The 18705-nt window shown below is 43.4% G+C and overlaps 1 protein-coding gene across 1 annotated transcript in view; it reads right to left on the bottom strand.

Annotated features, from left to right (window-relative positions):
• PDE8A (phosphodiesterase 8A) overlaps positions 1-16578 on the bottom strand; it is a 133380-nt gene extending 116802 nt beyond the window's left edge. Inside the window, exon 1 of the mRNA XM_056499569.1 lies at positions 16097-16578. Within this exon, the coding sequence (XP_056355544.1) occupies positions 16097-16162 (66 nt within the window). The 5' untranslated portion in view covers positions 16163-16578. The remainder of the gene's footprint in view (positions 1-16096) is intronic.
• Positions 16579-18705: the final 2127 nt, after the last annotated feature.

Below are 18705 nucleotides of genomic sequence, written 5' to 3'. Positions count from 1 at the left end.
CTACAACATTATTATTATTATTATTATTATTATTATTATTATTATTATTATTATTATTATTATTATTATTATTATTATTATTATTATTATTATTATTATTTCTCACCCTTTTGTCACGTGACACATTTTTATTATTTTGATATAGGACCCTCTTGATAATATCAACGCATTAAAAAGTAAAGGTACATTTTCCCATCTGAGGCATTTATCTGATGCTGCTATTTGAGCTGCCCTCATTAGGACAGATTGATCCCACCTTTATCCCAGTGCAGCATTTTGCATTAGATCTTTGTATTATTTGTATACAAGGCACTGGGGGCAAAATATATCAATGCTGCTCTCCTTTCCAACTGGATTTTCTGAATCTGCTGTGTCTGCTCCCATGCAATGAACTTAACAAAGAATGGAAGCAGAAGTAAAGACTGTGAAAATTATGAGTGAGAGAAAGTAAATTAAGCAGGACTTTTCTACACAGAGACTGAAGCAGAAATAAAAATTCTTTGCAGTGCTGTAGATTTCAGACAAAACCTAAATCCCCAGACCAACTTTCTGTCAGAGTATAAACTGCATGTACTTTGGCCATTTTCTCATCAGTTTAAAGCCAGCATCATATTTGTTACAATGACAGCATATTTACTGGTGAAAGCACTCTGAAAGACATTTTGGGAAAAGAAACAGAATTTTATCAGGCTAAATTCACATTGCACAAACAATGTTTTTTTCAATACATTTGTGCATCCGGCATTATTGAAACAAACCTGAGGTAGCTCCCACATCACAATATTCTTCAAAAAAATAAAGGCAGGAATTATCCAGCTCTCCCTCCACTTGAGGAGAATGTGAACTTCTGATAAAAAGTTTGCTTTAGTTGCTCTGCCAAGTGCTAGGCCCAGAACTTGGGAGGATTAATAACAGGAATGGGCTGGAGACACGTGATTGAGTTAGCCTTGTTTGCAGTTTGCCTCCTTAGCAAGGTACAGCCTGACCTTAGGTGACTGTGGCTAAAAGGAACAATTATGGAGCTCAGCAGTGGAAAAAAAAGGTTAAAAAAAAAAACAAAACAGACAGACCGGAGCCATATAACTGAAAGAATTTAAAGTGTTCAGCTAAATTAGGCACATTAGGTTAGAATACATTACATCCAAGCTTTGTTAACCACTTCAGTGAGAAAAGAACTTCAGAAAAGTTTGTAGAAACCATGGATTTCTTCTAGAACAGATGCTGTACTACTTCCTTTTATCTCTTAATAACAAATAAGACTAAACTTCATTTTATCTAAAGTTATATGGCCCTGTCTCACAGACATAGTGGAACACATCATAAATACTAGTTGATTTATGATTCCAATTCCTTAGAGATGGGAAAATATTGAGTGATTTGCTCTTAATGACCTGGGAAGCATTTGTCATTGCTCAGAAGCAAGGCTGTAATCTGACCTCTTTCATCAAAGTCTCCACCTTTTGAAGCTTCAGTGGCTTCTGGGAAATAATATATTTAAGACAGTATAGCCAAGTAAAATTCCATATTTTTCAAGTGCAACATAACCTATCATTCTGCAGCAACACTTTGTCTCTCCTAGAGTTAGCACATCTTGATCTGCACTAGTGAAGAAGCTTGAGCTGACTAATGATCATCTGAAAGGTTTTAAACAAAACAGCTTTCTGATAAAAGTGCATTTCTCTGAAGGTCAGTTTATCAGGAGAATGCCAGTAACAGTCAAGGGAGATGACATTTAGTGTAACAGGTTTGCTCCTAGAAAGGAATGTCTCCCAGGTTTTTTACTAATGGGGAACCACTGCAGGAAAAGGAGTTGGTGGCTGTGGAGACACATGCAGTTGGTTTATTCATATCTGACTTGTATCTGGGGAATAACCTGACACTTCTGAGGAAGCTCAGAAACCTGGAAAGAACTTTTACACAGCTGTACAAGGAAACAATTCTCATCTCCATCTATTTTCTTGACTCTGCTTGTCTTCCTAATTCTTGTTTGAGCATGGAACTGTTGGTATTTTTTGTGTATCAGTTCAATTCCTGTTCAAGGGGGCCTTGGAGAGCAGCATTCCTGGTGGGATGGAGCCCAGCCCAGAGGTGTGATGGTGTGTTCTTTGCAGCCAAATCACCTGGAGTGCCTGAGTGCTGGTCCCAGGGCAAGGAGCTCTTGGATCAGCAGCAGCTCCACTGAAGCCACAGGAGATTATTTTGGTTCTCTGTGTGAAGCCTTTCAAATGCTGTTTGTGGGCACAGAAAAACACAGAGGCATGGCTTTGGGATATAGTCATCAAACACAGGCATCCTGGGACACTCACAGATGCCCACTGCAAGCCACAGAACATAGGCCTGCTGCCTGCTGATCTGCTTTGGGGAAAATTGCTGGGATTGAAGGAATTTGTTTTGTTCTGTACTTCCAGGCCTCCCATGGCAGCTGGAGCTGCACTCCCTCCCTTTCCTGGTGCAGAGAGGATCCTGAGCACCAGGTCCAGAGACTGGGATGCATCACTGCACTGCCTGGGAGATGGGAAAATCCCCAACCTTTCCATAGCCCAGCCAGCCAGGCAGGAAAATGGTGGGTGGCACCCATAGACCCTACTTCTTCCCACTTAAAGCAGCTATTTATTCCTCTTTTGAAATGTGTTTCATGACTGTTGAGTTGTGTGAGTTTAAAATTGGCCTTAGCTAGCCAGTGGATGGATCCTAACAAAGAACTTTGAAGCCTCCTCAGTGAAGACAGCTGGTATTTTAAGGAACAGGCTGGGACATGACAATAGCTCCTTGTAACCAGTAACAACTGGTTACTGACTGTAATTCTCAACAAAGATTCATACAATAGATTCATGTAGCCATAAAATTGAATAGATTTATACGAAAATTCAGTGTTACCTATGAAGACAAGACAATGCAATGTATTAGCTGGGGGTGGGAAGCCAATTTCACTGGTGCATGGCTCCCTCCTCACATAACTGTGATGGAGGTCAGCTCATCCTCTTGGATATCCATCCTGTCTCAGTCAGACAAGAAAGTACTGTGACCTGATCCAACCCATCAAGCCCTGATCCAAACAGGAGATACAAGGCAAAGGGCTTCTATATAAGGAAAAAAAAGGAGCTGGTGGAGTTCAGAAAAAAAAGCAGGATCAAAAGGAGTATTTTGTAGTGCAGTTCAACTTGTCAGCACAGCCTGCACAGTGCCATCTTTGGCACATTATCCCACAGTATAAGAACAAAGCTAGATCCAAAAAAGACAATTAAAAGGAAACCACACTATCTAGACAGGACATCTCTTCTGCAGAGCACTAATGATTAACCTTTGGAAACCACAATAATTTATCACTGAAGTAAAAAGTGCAGTGAAACCCCAAAGATCATTGACATGAACCAGAAGTAGCCTCTGGGAGATGTACTGCCTTCAGGAAAGCATTCAAACACCTACAGGATGTTGTCAAGGTCTGGACATATAATTATGTTTAGAAAACAAATAATATTGCACCTTAAACAAAAAGAAGACTCTCATGAGATGAAGCTTGAACACTCCCTGGAGTATACCCTGAGATAGCTCTCAACATACCATGAAAGAATCACCACAGCCCAGTTTTAGGGAGACCCTCAGTGAATGCAAACAAGCAAGGTTGGGTAACAGAATAGTGTCTGAGCTTGGGATCTCTTGGCAGAAAGCATGAGCTCTCTTTTACTGTAAATAGTGTGATCTGGCCTGACCAGTGGCTGATCCAAGAGCACTGTCCTGTTAGCTCACCTCTGGCCAAAACAGGTAGTTGTCACTTGTGTGGAAAGGAAACAGAAGTTAATGGACTAATTCATTCAATCTGTGTTTAAAAATCCCTCACTGCCCATGACTCCTAACAATAAAGAAGGGGATCTGACTCCCTGCATGTCTGACTTTGGGCATACCCACAATGCTCCCTGTTCACAAGGTTATCTTTGATGTAAAGCCACTGAGCCCTGGCCACTAACTCTGCCTACATCCATTACAGAACCCCTGCACCTTGCTTCAGTGTGCAAGACATTTGGTTCCCAAAAACACAATAGGATGGCTGGAGTAACCACTAACCAGACATGCTGGAATGCCTGAAAGTGTCCAAGATTAGTCATTTGGCAGCAGTCTCAAGGAAATGCAGCTTTACACATCCCACTCTGGACAGAAGGGTTCAGTGCTCAGGGCCTTCTGGCAGGTCAGAACCTGACTCCTTCCCTTGCAGAGCACAGCACAGTTGGGATCAGCTGTGCTTGTGACAGCTATCCCAGAGCTGGGATGCAACTGCCACAAAAATCTGGATCACTCACTTTGTCAAATCTGCCTCCAGCAAATTCTTTACTTCACCAAAAGAAAGAAACCCAAACCAAAACAAATCCTTTCCTATGCTTCGCCTTGGTATTTATTTTTTCTGGATAATTGCAGCTTCTGTGTTTGTCAACTGAAATGAAAATGCATGTGTCACATAAAAACCTTACAAGAGATCAGACTGGAGAAATTTCATTCTAACCTGGGCACAACTACACAAGGTTACTGCAGAGCAGTGTGCCTGCTCATCAGCTGTACAGATCCAGGCAAATGCAAAATTGCCTTTAGGTGCCTCAGCACTGCCAGGATTGAGCTGGGGATGCATTTTTGGTCACTGGACTTTGATGCATGGACCATCTTGCTGGGAGGGCTGGCACCTGCACCTCACTGCAAGGGATCAGTCCCCTCTGTAAGGCAGGCTGTTCCTACAGCAGGAATTGTGCTCAGCACCGAGCCTGTGCCTCTGAGCAGCCAGCACAGCCAAGCCAGCAGCTGGGCATGGCACCAATGGCTCAGGAAACCCCCCCAAGGCACAGCCAGAGCAGCCTGTCCTGGCCCCAGGCTCAGCCTGCCTGACCCTCAGAAGGACCTCTGGCTTGAGCTTAGGGCTGAGCTGAGGCAGAATGAGTCCCCCTGCTCCAGAGCTGGAATGCTGACCATGACACCACAAGCCTGGGCACCACCACTGAGTGGAGCTGCCATGGCCTGAGCACTTCTGCTCAGGGCTGCAGCAAATGAACCAGATAGAAGATGCAGAAAGCAGCAGCTGCCCTGCTTTGCACGTCCTAAGCTGCAGAACTGGCAGCAAGCACTCAGCACTGCACAGGTGATCTGCTCCTTCAGTGCATGGCATTCATGTGGCATTCCAACAGGGAAAGAAACCAGCACGACCAAATGGATGAATGGAAAACGAATTGCTTCATGGTGATTTAAAGGAGATCTTTAGTCATGCATGGGAAGGAAAAGAGAGAATAAGTGACCAAAATAGAACGAAGCAATTGGAAACAGCTGATGTTTGATGAAAAGAAGGAGATTTTCTGGGGTGAGAAATTTAAAAGCCTTGAGTATTTTGAAAGGGCAAATTATGCATGACTTTTTAATCCTTTAAATGGTGCCAGGTTATCCAGAATCCACTCCAGAAAGGCTTCTGAAGCAGTTTATTCTAGAACTAAGCCAAAACCTCCAGCTAGCTCTGGAAAATCTTTAGAGTCAGACTAACATATTGTGAGCTCATGTCACTGTTGGAAAACTGCTCCAGCTGAAAGCATGAGGGAATAGTTTTGCTAAGGAACCCTGGAGTTTTAGCCATTTGGTTTTTGCTGTTAGCTTTTGGTTTTGGTTTTTTTTTTTTTAATTTGCAATAAGAAAAGGCAGGAAAGGAAATTAAAATCCTTGATAAAAGAAAAACAAATTATAGAATGGCTGAGTTACATTTTAAGAGACTCACTACTGTCTTTCCATTTCACAAAGAGTGGACAACTTTCATGCTGTATTGGGAGTGGTTTCCTTTCCATGAGGTTGATTAGTGCAGTTCTCATACAGAGGTGAAAGACAGTTCCACAGTCCCAGCCCACAGCACTCTGTGACTACAAATGGGACAAATCCAATTGTATTGCTCCAGCCAGTGTCCAAATCACACCAATTACCATTAAACACCTCTGCCAAAATGGCAGCTCAGACAGTGCACTCACCCCTAACCAGCAGGAATTCAGGTGTCAAACCCCATGGGGCACCATGGGTGACACCAACACATGGATTTCACAAAGCAACAAACTTTTTTTTAGGCTTTGTGTAAGCTTTTGAGCACACCCAAGTCTGAAGCATCCTAGTCATTCATGTTTCTGCATCCTCAGCTGCTCTTTATGTGCTATGAATGTTTTGCATTTTTTTCAGTTTGGGGTTGTTTTTTATTTTAACTTGGCAAAAAAAGCAAGTGGATAAATGACAGATACTACCTTGTCCCTTTAGTAAATCATTGGCAGACATGGGTCAGCATTTGGAGATGAGAGGAACACAGTTTAGTGGTGGAGTTGTTGGTTTTAGGACTTGATGATCTTAAAGGTCTTTTCCAGCCTAAATGACTCTCAGATTCTATGTATGGACACAGGTAGGAAGCCAACCAGACAGTATATTACTACCTTTTCTAATAAATGCTAATGTTTTACTCCCATGAGTGTCCACATCTTTTTAAGTCACAAGTGTCCTGTAATAAGCAAATAAAAAGTCAAACAGTCGTGGTTATATAAAGCTATGTGGAAGAAGAAAAGAGAAGCTATGTGGAATCCATGGCATCTGGAAAACACTTTCCACAGGGAGTCTGAAGACAGCATACATTGCCAGCCTAGCACAGAGGACATAGATTTCCCAAATATAAGCCTAAGAAAATTAAAATCAGTAAATACAAAGTTGATCCCAAAATACAGTTGGGGAGGGAATACAGGTCTCTTTAGAAATTCAAGCCAAATTTAGGAAATTACTGTGGACACAGATAAAAATTCAAAACAGAAATGTATAGCATATTCAAATATGCTTTGAGCAAAGTGGTTGAACTAGATGATCTCCAGTATTCCCTTCCAACCTCAACTATTCTATGGTTCTGTGAAATGTTTTGCTTTGTTATTTTCTAAATGAAATGGGTTGGGTTTGATTGAAAGAGGACAAACAGAAGCAGTTTATAAAGCAAGTGCAGGAATTCTGTTAAGGACTGAATAAAAACATTTTGCAAAATTTAAGAATTTTCCTCCTAAGCCTCTTCAATTTTCTCCAAACCAACTGCTGCTTTAGTTTCATTAGACCTATGTTTATATTTCATAGCTGGGGGGGAAGGGTCAGAGAGCAAACAAAAAAAAACTCACCATTGATCCAGCTCTGCTCTCAAGCCCTATTTTCTTATTCACAGATAAACCCTTTCAGATGTACCCCAGTTCCTTCAGGGCTGAAGGTGCAGAGCAGGCGTCTCTGCAGCCAACAATAACAAACACTGACACCAACTTTGCATGTTTCCATGGCCATGGTGCCCCAGAGACCTCCTCTTCCATCCACACAGCCCTCCCCTCCAAAGCTACCTCATCACCAGCTCTGAGGCTGGGGAAGGAGGGACAGGTCAGCTACACCCACGTACCAGTAGAATTTGTTACTAGAGGGAAGAAGAAGAGGGGAAGAAAAAAAGGAATTTCTGGTTTTTCATTCTTTTCCCACCTTTCTTATTTGCTCAAGCCTTGTTACGCATCCCCTGTGGTTACTGGTGCAAGAGATAGGATGTCATTAAAGTGCAGAGAAGTAGCACAGGGAGCACAGTTGCACAACCAGCAGCCAGCAGCATCACTCTGGAATCCCCAGGGCAGCGCGGGCAGAACGCAGCAATATTTTCTGATAAATACTGAAACCACTCTCAGCTAAGCCTTGTGCTTGGTCTGGCATGGGAGTGCATGACACTGCTGGATCAACCACACCAGAGGCTGGCTCAGGTCCATTTGGGGTCAATGACAGCTTCAGCCAACCCCATGCTCATGGGCAGCACTGCAAAAGGTTGGACGGGAGGTTGGAGGGGCACCCCCAGGAACATCCCAAGGGCAGAGGGGAAAAAAATCCCAGGCCTCTACTACAAGCACAAAGGAGCTTCACTACTCCTAGGAGGGAGTTTGGGATTGGTACAAACAGGGGAACAGTCAAGGAGTGAGGAAAATGCCTTAGGAAGGGAGGCAGTGGAGCTCAGCTCATCATTTTAGCCCTTGTTCGCTCAGGCAGCAACACTTCAGCACAAAGAAAAGCAAACGTCCATTATAGTCTCTCATTTCTGAACTAGTCTCCTGCATATTAATTCCTATTGACTGACAAGTGGAACAGCACACATCGATCTTGTCAATCAGGTATTCCTGCAGTAATGCGTGATGCAGTTCAAATAAGCCAGGTTAAGTTCCTTGTGTACACAAGGAAGCTGTTACAAGAAAATGTAATGATGAAACCACTTTTTGCAAGAAGCAAGCAGAGCTTGAGCACCTTATATGCTTTGGAAAATTTAGCTTCGGTTATATCATTTTTCATGACCTTTTGCTTAGCATGACGTGGTGCTGTCCCCCAGCTGTGACCAGTTTGGCTTGAAAGTCAAGATTTTGCAAGCCTAAATGAAATGTGTGAAATCTCCTGAGTCTCTAAGCTTTCAGAGACCTCAGTATCTTCCCTTTCTATAAAGCATGTTTTGGTGGTTCAAAATAATGACCACTCCTGAGGCTATTGCTCAGATGCACCGCAGCTCTTGGCAGACAGGACTGCTGAGTTACTGTGGTCCTGTAAGGTGCTCAGAGAAAAAGGTCCTTCCTCCCCATGGCACCCATGGAGGAGACAGCACTGCCACAGAGCAAAAGCACTGGTAACAAACGAGCCTGCACAGCTGCTCAACCTCCCAACACAATTACATTTGCAAAAGCATCTGATTTGCAGAAATAGTGCTCAGTCTCAGCCCCTGCCGATCCCACAGACTGCAGGCACTGGGATACTGAAAAATCAGAGCAGCATCACCAGCCTGTGCTTCCCCTCTCTCACTTTTACAAGGGTGGCTCAGCCTCTTAGGGACCATAACTGGATCTTTATGAAGCCCTTGGATGGGTTTTACTGCAAAACAACGCTGAGAATGCACATGCACGATTACACCAGGACAATAGCCTGAAGTTAACAATCGCTTCCTGTAATTGTCTGGGGCAGCCTGTAGAGCTAAGAATCATCTCATGATAAATCCTTGTTGGTCATTTACCATCATTAATCTATATTGTCAGAATGAATTAGGTGCAGAGGAGCATATTAATTACAATGCAGATGACACTCCAGCTTTAATTATCAGGACTTCAAAGTAAACAGTGCCACTTAATCAAGCTCAGTGCCACGGAGGCAGCAGAAGGAAAGCTGGCAGCACTGACATCCAGCCTGCAGGGTCTGCACTTACAATGATGCCATTCTAGCTTCAGTTTTCCAAATTGCTCTCTATTTCTATCCACATTAGTCAGGTCTATGGGAACACTTTTTCCACTGCCTATGACATGCCTTAAATTAGGGGTGACCAATTTTGTCAATATGTAGCCACCTAGCTTTATTTATAGAACATTCAATATTAAACAGCAAAAGCTCCCACTGTCTTTTTACGCCTGTTGCATAAAATTTTGCATTTAACAGCTACTTATTCATTTTACTTACCAGCTAAGGCTACATTTTTACAAGTTGTTGTTCCCATTTCAATATTATTTTATGGCATTTTCTGGAGGGCTAGGATTATGGAATTAACCTAAACATTTGGACAGTTTGCAAACTGGCAGAGCAGCTAGCACTGTTGCAAAGGTCCTCAAACCCCATCAGCCAAATGCAGCCCTTCTGTTATTGTAGGAGCAGAGAGAAACTCTCGAAGCCCATCCATTCCTGCTGACACTCTCTGGGAATTCCAGCAGGCAGGCTGACCACTCACTCTGGCTGTTCCCAGCACCAGGCTCCTGGGGAGAACAGATAAAGTTGTTCTGCACACTGCTGCAGTCAGGACAGACAGCATGGTAGGGGAAACACTGCAGGGCTAAAGCTGTGCTGGTGTTGGAGTGTGCTGCTCAGCAGGGCTGCGGATTTCCAGCAGCACAGACTTCAACAGGCTGGGTACCCACTCCTCCCTGTTTCCTACTGCTTCACACACCTTGTGAAAAACACTCAATTTTTTCCTGAAACTGGTGTAGAAAATGCAAAAGCCTGAGGAGATCCAAGTAGCCTGTGAAATATCCTCAAGGAGAGGACAAACCAAGGAAATAAGGAGTTACAGACAAACCAACAAAGTAAAATTACTGTGAGGAATTCAATCACCCAGGAGACAGGAAACTCAAGGCTATGGTACCCATGACAACTACTATTTGTCCACAGTGTATGGAACATTAACCTTAACTCCACATGCGGAAACAGAAGAAATTATGGGACATACCAGGTATGAGTGCATACTTCGTGCCCAGGGTACTCTTTGAGGGCTACTGTGCAAGCAATCATTAAATTTCCTGACTGCAAAACAAGTAGGTTCATGTACAAGCAGCTCTTCTGGGACACCAGTGACCATCACCAGACAGAGCTCCCAGCTCACCCCCATGGCTCAGGCAGGGCAGATTCTCAGTTTGGTCACACTATCATCTCCTGCCCTGTAAGCTTCTGGCTGCTCTTCAGACTTTGAGAATTGCCATGTGTTGATTTAGGAAATGTTGTGATGTTTCTTTCAGTTGTTGGGTCAACAGGGATTTTGCATTTCTTGTATGTTTTCCTTTTGAGCAACTAAAGCAACATTCATCCTCCAACAAGGCAGAGGTCCAGCTCCTGCTGGGTGATCAGTTTACTCGAATGCAAGAACCAGATTATTGCTGAGTTAGACAGCAAACAAGTTATCAAAACCTGAGAGAGTTTTGCACTTGTCTTGAGCTGAATTTTAACCCCTGGCTGGATACTGTGGAGTCAGATTACTTACAGCAAGAGCCAAAACCAAAGCAGCCAGAGAGACAGCAACTCTCTGGATGGAACTGTTGTCCTTAAAGTCTCAATTTTTGCATGATCTTAGACAATTGCTGACTGGTATATCTATTGCTGCTAAAATTTGGAAGATGATTTATGAATATAGATACAAACAGCAAAAGTATAGCAGCTGAGACAACCAATTTCAGTCAGGTTGGAAGAGAGGCTATTGAAACAAGGGAGTTTTAAACAATAAAAAAACAATCTACCTTTTGTCACTACCACAGGACACAGAAGCAGGCAGTGTGCTTGGTCACTAGCTGTCACTAGCTGACTCTGGAGGTGCTGTGTGCTGTTTCCTCTTTGGGCAGCTAAACCCACAGCCCAGCATCTCCCATGTGGAACTTTGCAGCAGGAGCAGGGCCAGATGCTAATCCAGCCCATCACTCTTAACAAAGTGGTTTAATACACCCACAGCACCAAGCAGTGCAGTCAGGTCTGACCTCTGTCACCACTTCATGGGCAGCTGGATGGTGCCCAAACCCAGCCATGCTCGCCGAGGGGCTGCTGGGTCTGGAGCTGCAGCTGCTCCCCAGGGCAGCTCAGGTGCTGGGGGTGATGCCCTGCCAGGCTCCCAGCCCTGCTCATGCCTCACACAGGGCTTGGGGTTTGGGCTTTGGGGTGCTCTGTGCTCTCTGCTTGAGGGGAATGACAGATTTGTCTTTACAAACAAGAACTGGGTCTACCAGGTAAGACTAGCACTGAGAGATAAAAGAAGCAATGGGAAGGAGTCCACTGATTGATGAATGGAAAAATATGTTTGCCTTTACAAACAAACTGTACATTTGCTGATAAATGAAATTGGGTATTGAAAGATGAAAGAAACAAGAGGGAAAAACTATGAACTCTATAAGAATTAGAAATTAAATGAGAGGGTTATACATTAGAGGGGAATCTCAGCTATCAGGTGTTCTGGGAAGTCTGTACCTCTCAAGTACCTCAGGTAGTGGGGAAAGAGAGAGAGAAATGCAGCTGGGAAATTGGGATAAAAAAGAGGCTGTGTCCTCCAAAAATCTGAAAGACTCCAGGGGAATGCTCCATGGCCTCTCCCTTTATTCAAATAAAGTAAAAGGACTCCTCTATCTCCTTTTTGGACATAAACCTCTGGTGTTTGTGGATTAATTTTCCTGACATGCTCAATGGGGCTCCCTGCAGGGACAAGGAGCAGTTTGGAACATCCAAACTCTCCTCCCAGGCAGCATCTTCAGGCAGCACCCTGCCAGAGGGCTTCCATCCAGTAGTTCTGGACACATTTGACCGAGTCAAGGCTACATTTATTTAGCAGCAATTCAAAGTGAGGTGATCTCCCACTCTGGAGGAGATTGGTATTTCTTTCACCTGCACTTCAAAATAAGAGCTGCCATGACCTCCCTCTGCCAGGAATCCATCTCAGGTCTGCCCCAGCCCACAGACAAGCCACGCTGAAGGTATGGCTGGATAAAGAGCCCAGGCACACCCTGCTCAGCCTGGACACATGGAGAGCAGAAAGCAGCAGTGCCTCTCCATGCTTGGAGGCCAGGCTTGCCCAGGGGCTCTGAGCCATGTCCTGTGGGCTGCTCACATCCTGCCCACGCTCCTACTCTTTGCTGAAGTCCCTGGAAACCTCTGAGTCAGCTCAAACAGAGGCTGATGGCCTCTCACCAGCAGCAGCTGCCTGGTTTGAAACTCCCCATAGGGCCACAAAAGCCAGAAAGGAACCATTTGATAGGAATATATGGAATATATATGAGGCACCCTTCTTGCAAATACCCACTGAGGCAACACAAGAAGGGTGCCAGGGTTAGCCCAGCTGATCAAGAGCCATGGGGTAACAGCAGCATCCTTCATGAACATCCTGCTCAGGAAGGAGGGGACTCCCAACACCAGATTTTCCCTTTGCTCTTGGAGGCACAGGCATGCTCCTGCAGCAGGGTTTTCATCACTATTGCAAACCCCAGAGTAGTTTCAGGAGGGCTGGGCTGAAATCACCAACATCATTTCCAGAGAGGGGTTAATAACCTTGGACTCTTCTCACTGTGTCTTAAATATGAGCTATTCCTCATCAGGGAGACATCAGGATTTGATGCTGCACAGAAATGAATTTAGCTGAACAACCCAAGTCTTGGGAAGTGGTTCTGCATATGTTTTTACAGAAATCATGGCAGGTTCTGGAATTAATCTGGCCAGAAACCACCAATACATCTACATGCTAACCTGAGTGAGGCAGGTTTGAATACTGCTGAAAAATCCCAGCCTGTGAATGATTTCCATTTCTGTTTATGGAAAGGCAAAGAAGTGCAGTGATGAGGTAAATGTGTTTATGAATGCACTACTGTTACCTTTCTACTCTAACAACTTACAGGAATTACTTTACCACCCTTATTTATTGCTAATCGAGCTCAGCACTGGGGGAGGAGAAGGAATCAATTCTGCCACAAAGTTTGTGCTAAGTCATTTTTTCTTCATCACATGAAAGCCATAGCCCAGGAAGTCTTATTTGAAGCCTGTTAAGGGCTAGAAGTATCCCTTTTTGAGGAGTTTGCTCTTCTTTCTTAGAAGTGCTCACATTTTACCCAGCACCTCTTCCTCAGAGCAGCTGAGCTGCAGGAGCAGCAAAGTCCAAGTGCTCAGCACTGAGCTCCTGCTTCAGTTTCTTCAAAAGCTGCACCAGCTCCTTTGCCAGCTAATCTTTCCAGCCTGCAGCTACAGAGCAAAGCATAGCTGTGGACCTGTGTCAAAGGTACATTTGTTAACACATTTCCCCTGGAGTGCTAATTAACATTTACATCAAGTACTGTGAGAGTGAAAAAGCTTCAACACAAACACACACTGCAGGGAAATGTGGAGAGTAGTGTACTGTTTGCCCTTCAGGAGCTGGTGAAAATCCAGTTTGTTTTGTAATCTTCTGTTCTCTAAAATCAGATATTTTTTTTCAAGTTAATAACTAACCAGTTCTTTTTCATTTAAAAACCTCTAAGTGCATTTAGAATTGTATGACACCAAGGCCCTGCTGGCTCTGGTGCAAGCCAGCCCACGTACAGATCTCTGTGCTCAGCCACAGCCCAGGCTAACCACAGAAAATGACAGTATTTCATGATTTTATAATAAACATAAACAAAAGAACATCCACACACTTTTGCTTAAGATTCAACCCTCTTAAACTAAACACTAAGATAGGAAACACAAACAGAAATATTTGTAGCTGGATCTTCAATTACCACATTTTGGGATGCTGACAAAAAGCTCTAATGAGCAACACTTGCACCCACAATGAGAGGCAGACAAAGTTATTTGCAAACACAAATTTGCACTTGAAAGATGTGAAGGCAGCTGCTTAACAGCTGAATAATGAGCTATTCTCAATTCTATTTCTCAATATTTATTGAGAAAAAATATGCTATCACAGTGAAGTAAAACTTTTAAGACTGCAACCAATATAACTAAAATATGGTTGAAAAAATCCTCTAGATTTTTCCCAGGGCAGGGGAAAATTTTTCCCATTTTTAAAGGAAAAAACTAGAAAATACTAGAAAATACAAGAAAGGTTCACAGAGAAAAAATCATATTCTATGAAATCTAAATCTTCACCTACTCTGTGAACTTTTAGACCATGACAGAGTGAATGTTTTATTCTATATATTCTCTTCTGCCACAACCATGCATCCTGTCCAGGCTCCTGTGAATTAAAATGTGCTAAAAAAGCAATATAGGCACACTTGCAGATGTAGTAAAAATTAACAGAGCATACTACTTCCAGAAATCAGTTTCTACCCTCCACCTCCACAGAAATCAGGATCTGAGATGAGTAATACATACTATAAGAACACAGACTCTTTGATTGCAAACTGCCCTAGAGTTCTGTGAGCATATTTTATTATTGTTGCCCAGTTGCCAAATATTTGAGGTGAATAATTTTCAGCCTTGATGTTTACAAACTACTCTCATTGTCTTTTTCTTCCTTTTTTAATTTTTTTAAGTGTTGCTTCTGCCTTATAAAGCTGGATATCCAACTTTGTAAACAAAAAAATAAGCATAGCAAACAGCAAATGCTGCAGCAGTATTTTTAGTTTTTGTTGGACTTGCTGAAGTGAAGGGCCCTAAGCACTGATGAGAATGACTGTCTGGGCAGTGCCATGGGAGGTGCACCAAGCAATCAATGCTGAGATGCTCCAGCAGGACAAGGTGTTTGTGTTTCTTCTGTTTGACCAGCTCTTCAAACTTCTTTTCATTAGATACACACATCTGTGTTCACTAAGAATAACTTCAACAAGTAGCAAGCACTCAGATCTTTTCAGATTTCCAGTTTCCTTAGTTCTCTTAGTTTCCAGTAACTCCTATGAAGAAAAGGCAATACTGAGCTCCAATCTAAACTGGCACATTTCTGACATGACCTCCCAGAGACTCCTTCTCCACAGCACAAATGCCTGGACTGAAATCCTGGCCTCAGCACCAGCAACAGAAAATCTTCCACCAGTCCCCTCCAAAACTTTTGAAGATAACAAACCCCAGTATTTTTGGGGAAACCAAAATGGGAGTAGAATGTCCAACTTCCAAAATGCTAATGGTTTAATGTCAAGTAACAGGATGAGATTAATATAAACATGCTAACCTGTCCAAACTGGAAATCTTTCAAACGTCAAGCACAGGAAACAACAACAGATTTTTTTCAGGCAGGATGTCAGAGTTACCCCCGTGGTTCTGTGTGAGCCGAGGACAATGTTGTTACATGAGATCCAATTACAAACACAAGCAAACAGAAAACAATCTCTGGACGTCACAGTTTGGGATTTGACAAGCAGAGCTGACCCACTGGGAGGCTGAGTGCTCTCCCTGAGCTCTGGGGGACACCAGGAGCTCCTGCTGGACACTGAGTTCCTGCAGCTCAATTGGCAAGTTGTTTGCCCAAGTTAATGCTTATCTTACCCTACGGTTTTACTCAACATACCTGACCTGCAAAGCTTAAAGCAGTGGCTTTGATAAAATTTTACGAAGTTTCTGGATTCTCCAAACACCTAAGAAAATTATTTTGGTACTTTCCACAGCACAGAAACCTACAGTTACTCAGATGTGTGAAACTTCCAGTGAGGTGGATGACAGTCACTTAACCACACACATTACCATTTTATTTCTGTTCCTAATGTTTAGCACAGCCTTGCTCTAAGGAATTTCTGAAGTTGTTTACAGAGCTGATGCAGAGGTTGCATTCAGTCTGGTCCAAGGGCAATGGTTTACTGAAGTCACTTGTAAACAGCAGAAAGATATTATTTTCTGTAACTGAGGGAGAAGGGGGAATAAAAGTTCTCACCTTGCACCAAGGACCATTAGAGACACAGCTGGTTTCCAAAATATCTGCTCCTTCATTTTCTTCCATGTCTGATTAGTTGCAAAACTTTGTTCTCCAATGAAAAGCATTAAATCACCCTCCAAGCAAAAGCAAAGCAGACCATGCAGGCTCCAGTATCCCAGTTTGTGGAAGCCCTGCAATAAGTCACACGTTGGTTTTATGGTCACTGGTCTAATCCAAGGTTGCAGATCCTGGTTCCATGCTGGATTTCACAGAGCTTGGCCTTTCTTTTAAGCCTTAATAGTTCCTCTTGCCAGGCATTTATCCCCTTCAGCCCTTCCTTGTGGATCCAGGTTGTCACAGAACAAATGGCAAACGTTTCCAGCTTCCCAGGTGCTGCAGGACTGACTCTGAACCTCTGACCATCTCAGGAGAAGCCTGACAACAGAGTGCAATGTGTGGCCACACCTCTCAGCTGCCAGAGCTCCCTCCACCATAAAATCAGAGCAAGGTCACCCAGCAACCAACCTTCCAACGTCACTGCAGTAATAAAGCCAACTTACATTCAACTCATTGCCTGGGCAGAGAAATATTTTGTTTAGAAGGAAGAAGCCCAGAGCAGATGGCAGGGTGCTGACTGCTCTGAGCTGAGATACATAAATTCTGATTGATGCAGAGCTTTCAGCAGACATTCATGGGCCACATACAAACCCACAAGGCTCTGTCTGTGGATGCCATTGGGGTCAAAGCCCTGAGCACTTTTCCCTAAGGATGCATAGTACCCCAGCAGGCTGGCTGGGTAGTGTCCACAGACAATTTCAGCAGAGATCACAAGTTTCCATCTAGGTGCCCACAAGACTTTCATCTGCCCCGTGCTCAGCTTCAAAAAGCTCCACTCACTCTCAAAAGTCTACATAAAATAGGGATGAATTTACAAGCCTCCATTCCCTGCCAGAGTCACTAAAAATCAGGCCATACCATAAGACTGCCTGCAGGAGCTTTCTCAAGGAAATGGATTCTTTTCCTCAGGAGCAATCACATACCTAAAGGGGCACACTCAGTTTAGGAAGTGACGTTTCTCTCCAAACCCACCAGCATGTTAGAGAGAAGGGCTACAACAAATAGAAATAAAAGCAGATGACAAAAGATGGACCCTCTTTGTTCTGTTTGCACTGTGTATCAGGCAGTGCCACTGCAGATAGCTGGGGCCCTGAAATTTCAAAACCAGCTGTGATCTCTGACATCTATTCAAAGACAAACATGGCTTCATTTTCAGTGCAGCCATTTGGTCTTCTCAGGAAAGCTCTCTCTTGAAAGAAAAAGAGAGAAATCCAGGGTCACTGGCTACTCTGGGAAATTAAGACCACTTTCCCTCTTCTCTGATATGCAACTTTTCTATATAGCAGGAAACAATTTTTTCTTTTCTTTTCTTTTTTTTTTTAATTAAAAATTAGCCCTACGGAAATCTAATTTTTAGACCTCTTTCTGCCACTGAAGCACAAAATGTATCAGTGATTTGGTTGAAATCACATGCCAAATTATACCCATTATTAGTTACATAGGATTTAATGAGCTTTTTCTCAACAGTTTCTAAGAAGTTTGAGATTACATTTTATCAAAATTATCAGTAACTGGAAGTGTCTGTCTTGTTGTGGCATAATAGTTTCAGGCCCTCAAACACTGAGTAGGGTATATCTGACTGAGCCCAGTGCAGACATTGCTTGATTATGGATTTATTTCAAGGAACTGAAGACAAATGTGACAAAAGAGAAGAATTTGAGAATTATGAGGGCATAGGTGTGTCTTTAGAGAGAGAGCAAGGCAAAAGGTGAATGTAGATTGGAAACCAGCAACTTAGCTTGTCTCTGCCACTGATTTTGTGACTTCAAGAGGTAAATCAAAAGCCCTGTGCCTCAGTTTCCCCTCATATGCCTTGAGACCAGCAATACTTAGCATTAGCATCTTAACCAGCAAACAGTGTGCTGGAGATGCTCAGTATCTCCACAAAATTGCACCTCTCTCTACTTACAGGCAGGCTCTTTAATGATCTGCCCATAGAAACTGAAGGAAAAGCAAAGCTGACTTAGCCCCACATCTCAAATGTAACCCCAAAATGCTCAAGGGTAGCCCAACATGCACAAGGTAATCCCAAAATGCACAAGGTAATCCCAGCCCAGCCTTCCCCCAGGGCCCAGCCTAAGCTGCAGTCCCTGTGCTCCTGGGCACTGCCTCATTTCACTGCAGCAGCACAGCTGAGCAAGTTTTGTCTCTCTTGAAATAATTCACATGAACTCACTATCCAAACCAGCAGATAACCAGAAGAGGTACTCCCTTCCCAGCTAGAAGATTCTGCTACAAATATTCCCCAGGTTTAAATGCCTCTTTCCATGATTTTACATGCCCAGGTCACTTCCTGAGAGCCCAAGAGTTTCCCAGCACAGAACCCCAGAGTGTCTCAGTCCTGGCCCCAGCTGGGAGCCAGCTCAGCCTCAGGCAGGGTGCAGGGCAGGAATGGGGAGGGGACTGTCCCAGTCTTTGCCCCAATTATTCACAAGGGCTGTTTATTACAGCAGCTTCAAGGACTCTTTTTTCCACCATTCCTTTAATTCTCTTGGGCAAAAAAATCTCTG

The sequence above is a fragment of the Oenanthe melanoleuca genome, chromosome 10 (genome assembly GCF_029582105.1).
Source record: "Oenanthe melanoleuca isolate GR-GAL-2019-014 chromosome 10, OMel1.0, whole genome shotgun sequence".
Taxonomy (NCBI): domain Eukaryota; kingdom Metazoa; phylum Chordata; class Aves; order Passeriformes; family Muscicapidae; genus Oenanthe; species Oenanthe melanoleuca.
The sequence above is the reverse complement of the archived record's forward strand: the minus strand, read 5'-3'. Positions and strand labels throughout refer to the sequence as shown.